This window comes from Apaloderma vittatum, unplaced genomic scaffold, assembly GCF_000703405.1.
Source record: "Apaloderma vittatum isolate BGI_N311 unplaced genomic scaffold, ASM70340v1 scaffold33628, whole genome shotgun sequence".
Classification (NCBI taxonomy): Eukaryota; Metazoa; Chordata; class Aves; order Trogoniformes; family Trogonidae; genus Apaloderma; species Apaloderma vittatum.
Genome location: NW_009729696.1, coordinates 1 through 7,856, shown reverse-complemented (window position 1 = coordinate 7,856; position 7,856 = coordinate 1). Strand labels below are relative to the sequence as shown.

At 42.5% G+C, this 7,856-nt stretch overlaps 1 protein-coding gene across 1 annotated transcript; it reads right to left on the bottom strand.

Annotated features, from left to right (window-relative positions):
- Positions 1-3,121: 3,121 nt before the first annotated feature.
- On the bottom strand, positions 3,122-5,092 carry VSTM5 (V-set and transmembrane domain containing 5; the record flags this gene model as incomplete). The annotated part of the gene is made up of 3 exons (XM_009874541.1): positions 3,122-3,165; positions 4,533-4,673; positions 4,763-5,092. Coding segments are annotated over 3 exons (515 nt in total), but the record flags the coding sequence as incomplete, so codon positions are not given.
- Positions 5,093-7,856: the final 2,764 nt, after the last annotated feature.

Sequence of the window (7,856 nt, the reverse complement as noted above, 5' to 3'; positions counted from 1 at the left end):
CTTCAGAGAAAGCTCTTCATTACCATGTGTTGCCAGGTCTAGTCGAGAGGTGGCGTCCCTGCCCAAAACAGGGAGGTTGGATTAGATGATCTCTAAGGTCCCTTCCAGCCTAGGCCATTCTATGATTCTATGATTCTATGATTACCAAGTACTAGGATCACTGTGGAGCTATCAGGATCTCATAGTTGCAGGATTTGCCCCTTTCTGAAAAAGAAACAAGGCACTCAAGAGGACCTTGTTTGTGTTGCAGAGGTACAAGCACTGCACGTTAGCTGGGAAGACATTTGTCAAGACTTCCAGGCCTTGCTGCAAATAATAATAAAAAATAAATTAAAAAAAAAGAATGATTAGGGACCTGGAGAATGTCTTTTAGTGTTGAATACACAGAGATGCCTAATTTTAATGGAAAATAGACTGATAGGGCTTCTAACAGAAGAAATTCTTGGTAGTGCATCTTTTGAACGTGAAATGAAGACATCAGTGGATTATTAAGACCTTCACAATTGATTGCCAAAGCAATCTCGTGAGGTTAGACACCTCTTTAATTCAAGTTTAAATGCAAAATACCTTAATCCCTTTGATTGCTTGGAATGCTCTAGATACTAAGTTTGCTGCTGTCCTGTGGGGAGCTTACAAGTGGAGTAAGAATAGCTATTAGTTTCTAAACTTCCACCTCAACAGCTTGCCGTAAAACTTTAGATACTGCAGGCACCTCTGGTGTAGCAAGGAACTGCTGCAGACAGCTTAGCCTCACATTCTCTATATGAAATATTATTGACATACATTAATTGGCAAACATCAGTCTCAGAAACTGCAAATATTTTGTAAGTGCCTTACTTATGTAGGTTAAGCATGTTAAATTCTGGGTAAAATCTGTGAGTGAGGAATTGTACCCAGACTGACAGTACTCTGTCCTCACTGAGTATTTGAGTCCCTGTTGTGCATCTGGGATATTCTTACCTAAAAGTGAGGTTGGCATCGGAGTCAGTAGCCACGGATGGGTGCCTGAAGTTCAATCTTTAGGCAAGCTGAGAGAGGTAGAACTGTGCTAGCCGGCAACTTCTTCCTGCTCTTGCAGGGCATCTTAAACTGAAGAATTTTAAGTGCTCGTTTCCTGCATTCAGCCCGGCTTTCAAGTATTGTAAATTAGAAGTGATCTCTACTATTACAGCAATGCTCTCGCCTGGTCATTCATGTCGCTATAGTTTCCTGACTTTCCCTTTGGCGCTTGCAGCATTCAAGTCAACACTGGCAGATCAGAATGGTCTTAAACTGCACTTTCTAAAGAAATCTGGCAAAGCAGCTGCTAGATACTCAGGCTCATGAAAAATTTCACATTCAAGTTCTAAGATTTAGGGATTAAAAAAAGTCTAGAATAGATAAACAAAAAAACCCCAATGCTTTCCTTATGCTATGTGGATAGTTTACAAAGTACTTGAAATTTGATGATTGAAACAGACACACTTAAAACTTCTGGGTTGTCAAGCTTAGTTCACTCAGAAGATTGGTAATACTTAGAGTGAAGAATTAGAACAATCTTACTTTGCCTAACTGTGGCTGTAGCTGGGATTAATTAAAAAAAAAAAAAAAATCCCACCTCTTTTTGACCTGTTCTAGATGCAGGGAAGAGCAACCAGCTGAATCTGGTTCTCGAATTTATGAGTGGGTGAGAGGCCCTTTGTACTACAACTGGCCTGTTCAATCCAGAAGGAATTGTGTAGAGGTGCTTTGGAAAAAGCCTGTCTGGCACCTACATCGTTGTGTATTTGGTGAGAAATTCTCATTTTTCCACATGTAACCCGTAGTACCTCTGCACCTGAGCATCACAGTCCCTGACCAGAGGAGAAGGTCTGTCAGTTTGTCTTGTAAAATGTTTGTGTGAATGAGTGAGCTGAAGTGTGAGAGGGGCTGTAGCAGCAGTTTGGCTCGAAAAGCCGCGTGGCAATCTGCAGGCACAGACTAGTCCATGGGCTCTGACATTTTCAAAGTTTATTTCACACAGTAAAACTCTTCTTGTTACAAAAGCAAACAAGATCATTTGAAGCTCGGCCGGCTTAGTGCTTTCTCACTCACAAAAGCAAATGTTATTCCACTCAGCAGATCTGCAGGTGGAAAACCAAAGTGCAATATGCAGACTCAAGAAAACATGAGTTGGATCACTTTGTGTTTTCTTACACCACAGGAAAGCAGAGGTGGCTTCTCAACAAAAGCAATTTCCGAACTTATTTGTAAATATTAAATTTCGAAGTAATGCTGTTTTAACTTTTCTTCCCAGATAGACTCTTCATCAGTGGACTAAGTCTGCAAAGGGCTCAACATCTTTTCACAACAGAAACGCTTAGTATTTTGCCACCCCACTGGTGTGATGTGTCAATATTTTATCTGACCCCTCTAATCATTATTGACAGCATCCTCTTCAGTGCCTGTGCATGGTTCCTTGTTTAACCACCTCCTCTAGTTATACCATGTGTGTTAATATCCTGGGGCAGTGTAAACAACTGGAAATGTTCGTGGGGGAGCTTTGACCGGCTCAGCGTTGTTTCAAAGTCAGTTTTGTCTCATGAAGAATTACAGCTTGTCTGCAGAGCTTCAGGAAATTCCTTACCTCCAAAAGTAGCAGCATGGGCATAATAAACAGGATTCAATCCTTGCAATTAATTTTTTAATGTAATACTTTAATTAGACATTAAATTTATTATGTTGAAGGATTCTAATGGCTGCTCTGTCTGTAATAGAAGACTTGCTGTAGCCAAAATACAGGTGTCCATCAAGACCATGATAATTTCCTTTATGGGTTGATCTTAGAGGCTTGGTTGGTTGGTTGTTTTTAAGAGTGGTAGAGGCTGTAGATTTTATTAATTAGCCACAAAAATGTGTTCGTGCTCAGCATGAAAGCTTACTCTTTTTTTTTTTTTGCTTTGACCTTGGCTAGCAGAGCCGAAAACTTAACAGGTCAAAGCAGCTTCATCAGACATTGCTGAATTAATGTCTAATTAGTTTGCAAGTCAGGATGTTTCTACAGTAGTCACAAACATTTTACCTTTTAGGTTTCTTCTTGCTTTCTTTGTCAATACTTTCTCCTGAGGTAGAATTGTTATTTTTGTTATGAAATGGTCCTTGGCTAACACTCAATGGTTTCCAATTCAATCTCTTCAGTTGTACTTGCTGCAAATAAAAGGATATTGTTATTGATTGGCAAATGGATTGGAAGGCCAGTGTTCCGAAATTAACGCTGTCATTTAGAACTTTTTAAGCCTCAGCTATTAATATTAGCTCAAGCTTACTCATCTACAATTAGGTTTTTAAATACATATTTTCAAAATACTTAACTGCATAAAGGGTCCCTCACAATCTTTATAGTGACACTGATTTCTTCCAAAAGAGGATTAAAGGCACTATGAAAACTGAAGACCCTAGGGCCTGTGCCTCTCTTAACGATTTCCGAAAGGAGGGCTCTTCAAAGGTGGACTTTGGGCAGAAATTGGATCCCTTTGGATCATTTTCTGGGAGATGACAGAGCAAGTCTCCAGAGCTGTGGATTTCCTGAACTCGGTCAGATAACTGTGTTCGATTCAGCTCTGTAGGAAGATTTGCTTTAACTGGAGGAAGAAGAGGCTTTATCCAAACAAAAGCCTGTATATTCTGGCATGATAGGAAAATGTTCAGGAGCTGCAGAAGCTTGTGAGTAGTGTGTGCACCATGAAAACAACAGGAGCCCTGAGACCTGTAGGTGAACAGCAGAAAGGAAGAGACAGCTCACACCAAATTCATCTCCTCATACCAGGTTTTGCAGAGTTGACACAAAAGTCTGGGCCATGAGGATTTGGATCCTTGAGTATGTGTTGGTCTAGTAAAATACTGATACTTAGGCTGCTTGTTGCAATGTAAGAAAGAGCTTTTGCATAACTTATTAGAGAAGTACAGACCTTTTACATACAGGGCAAGAGACTGCTAGTGGATCTGCGCTTACAAAGAAGGGAAACAAAAACCTGAAATGTTTTTGAAGTGGTAAAAGAAACCTCCTGTTCTGAGGATGTGCCCTGAGCTCAAGTCCAGGCCCATAGTGTGGTGCCTTGTCTTGCTGCCTAGGCTGAATATCCCTGGCTGTGGCTTGGAAATTTCTTCTCGAATGTGTGGATGTTCCCTTCAGTGCACCCTTTGTGTTCCCTTGATCTGCTTTTCATGCCTGGGGTGTCTAGTGTGTTAGGACTCCGGTTTCAGTGTTAGCATTTACTGGAGACTGCAACCAGATCAGACACGAGGACAGATGATTGGGGGAGTTTGGCTATTTGAGTATTTTCCCTTGGGGATACCATTCTGGTGCAGACCCTGAGAACGTTTCTGATGCTCCTGACTTTTGTTTCTTGCCCTCTGATGGGAGGGTTATTGCAGCCTTTTCTCCCTACGTTTTGCAGTTAGCAATGCTGGGAAGTGTTTTGTGGTTTCTGATGCAAAATGTATAAAGTAGATGTCCTGTAGATTGTTCTGCAACTTAAAAACCCTCTACCTTGACTGGATTCTCAGAGAGATACCTGTTAGTTTGTGTGCCCTCTTCTTCTGAAATAGATGCAGAGATTTATTACACAGCCACATGAAGCAAATCAAAATGGCAGAGACTGCAGCAAGAAATGCAAAGAGAACTGCTACGAAATGTAAATCTTCATAGATAATCTCTGCAGGGAAGACAGAAAAAAATATTACAAAATTGATTACGAGCCCATTAACGTTTAAACACAAGGTAAAGCTCCCATCTCATTTGTACCATAAACGTTGACTATGATGGTGCCATAGGTGTTGGTTCCATACTCCTCTGTTACAGTGATAAAATAGTAGCCGGCGTCTCTCATGCCCACATTCAGAAGCTGTATAGAGCCGTTTTCAAAAGTAGTCACTCTGTCCTTGTAGACCATGGATATGTTGACATAATTCCCACTTTTCCACTCGACAATCTTGGTGGTGCCCCAGCTCGACACATGCTTCCACTCAACGGTGGCAACGCCTCTGCAAGAGTATTCAACTGAGAGGAGGATGTTTTGTGCCACTGTTGCGTTGATGTTTGATTGTGGGACAACTAAGGATACTCCTCCAGGAGCTGAAAGACAAAGGAGGGTGGTAAGCGTGGAGGTGATGCTGCACCAACCATCCAGGGCAGGATGGGACCTCTGGGGCATGATACATCCTACCTCCCTCAGTGGTCTGTTTTAAGAGAGGATGCTTTGCAGTTTCTCTTTCCTTCTGCTGACCATAAAAGGAACATATATACTTAAAGACTAAAGACACATTTTTAATCGGTGATTAAAATCAGTCCTGTCCACCAGACAGGACAGGTAATTGCATGTGTTTCAGTGTTTTGATACCTGAGAGGGGAATCATAGAATCATTAAGGTTAGAAAAGACCTTTAAGATCATGAGTCCAACCATTAACTAAGCAATGACAGTTCGATCACTAAACCATGTCCCTGAGCACCTCATCTACAAGGCTTTTAAATACCTCTGGGGATGGTGACTCCACCACTGCCCTGGGCAGCCTGTTCCAATGCTTAACGACCCTTTCAGAGAAGATTTTTTTTCCCCAATACCCAATCTAAACCTCCCCTGGTGCAACTGGAGGCCACTTCCTCTTGTCCTGTCACTTGTCACGTGGGAGAAGAGACCAATTCCCGCCTCATTACAACCTCCTTTCATGCTTCAAAGAGTTTGGAAGAGTCTTCTATGAAAACTCAGTGGTGCTTTTGTATTCATCAGTAACTGGCTTTCCTTTAAAATCCTGCTTTTAAATGGAAAGTTTAATTGCCATGGCCGAAGTAACATACTAATTAATTACTATCCCCCAACAACAAGAACTGTGGCAGACTGTGAAGACTTGGAAAGGACTTCATCATGTTTTCAGGATTCATAATCAACGTTTGAGACAACAGCTTCGTAAAAGCAGCCACTTATATGCCAGTGAAGATAAATCGCATGTAGTCAAAGGTACTCAGTTTCAGGCTAAGTCAGAGACTTCATGTTCCTGATGATTTCCAGGCAGAAATTCATGTGAAAGAATATTTAATTCTCAACTAGTTCCTACTGTTGTAATTATGGATCTGTTGATAACTGAAACCAAACTGACCATTTAGTTTAATGTATAACTGCAATAATTTCTGTTGCTTGTGGGTATTTCTGCATGAAGCTTTGGATGAACACCAAGCATCGGAGTTTCATTTGGCACAGTTGTTTGAGTTGTTTTTATAATTAGTGGCATGTTTGAGACATTTGGCTAGAGACTGTAATCCTGTTATCTACCCACAAAAGTATCAGACAAATCAAAGCAGACAAAAGGCAGATAAAGCACAGAGTAATAAACCTCAGTCCTGAATGCCTTTTCCTGGTTTGGTTTGGAACAGCTCACCCGGTCTCCTCTCATATTGTGGGAACAGCCTGACTGCAAGAGCAGAACTTAAAAAATAATGTTGAGTTGTAAATGTCTGTAACCCAGTGGGAAGGAAGGGTGAGATCCTCAGCTATGCTGAAAGAGCACAAAGCAGGACCCCTGGGAATGCTCCTGGAGCATTCCAGAGTCTTCTGGGAAAAGAATGGTTAAAAAAGGCAAAGAAAGAAAGAAAAAAGTCCAAAAGAAAGAAATTGTTGTTAAAAATCTTACCAAAAAATAACCCACCCATGGCCAAAAGCCAAACAACCACAAATGAGGAGAGATGGATAAATTAATAACAAGCTGACTTTGCTCTATGTGAGATCTCCAACAGAATTCAGAAACTCTGCTGGTCGGGGTAAGGCAGGGAAGCTCAAGAAGCCACTTTGATTCCTGTGTCCTCACCTACGGGAACACAGGAAAAAAATCCCAGTCACTCTGGACTTTTTTAACCAGATAAGACCTAGGCTTTTTCCATGATAATATTCCTGGGATTCACCTTTCGTGGGCATCATCTGCTCGGTGCTGCCCAGTTCCCTTGCAGGGACACCGGGGCTCTGGGTAGCCCAGTGCATCCTCAGCTACGCTGTGGTTTGCTGTTCAGCCCGTGTGCAGGAGAGACTAACCAGAGCTGTGAAAAAGGGGTTTGTGCCAGCTAGAGAAACAGAACAGACAGGAACCTCTGGTAATCGCTGCAAATTGTTCTAATTGTTTTCAGTTCCCTGTGTTTATTTAAAGGCCTTTTGCACTGTTTCTGACCAGACAGGAGCGGAGTGTCTCACCACAATGACCCTTTTATGTTTTGAAAAAGGCATGGCTTTGTTTTGAATATGTGATTGCAAGGTAAATGTAAAAAATTAATAATAATAACAAATATTTCCATTAAATTATTTGCAAACATGTTCTGTCCCTATCCAGCACAAGAAGGCAAAAAAAAGGCGACGCAGTACCTAACCACTCAAAAATATCTTTAATATGCAGTCTGCGTAGATCACCTGAATCAATCTAAACCAAACAGACCTGCATCAACCTTGAGAGCAAACATCACACCCACCTGCAGCACCCTGCGCAAGGCTGCTGCGCTCGGCTGGTTGCAAAACCAGACCCTTCACGCCCAGTAAAACATGCACTGAGGCGGAGGAGGGTACCGGTGCCGCTCCAGGTGGTGAGTTTGCTGACCCTGGCACGCCGCTGCACTCCAAAGTATTCACCTGGCCCAGAGTCAAAGCTGGAAGCGCTGCTCTGTGCACCAGCCCCGGCCGTAGCGACGCGCTGGGCCTGCAGCGTGATGGGGAGCCCGGAGAAAAGGGCCGACAGCGAGGAGGCTCCAGCAGGAGCTCTAAAATGAGGAGGGACAGCTCTGGGGACAGTTCCTCCACCCTTCGGTGTCCTGCTTGTGCATCACCTGCACGATGAAGGAGGCGGCATGATGTGTCCAAACCGG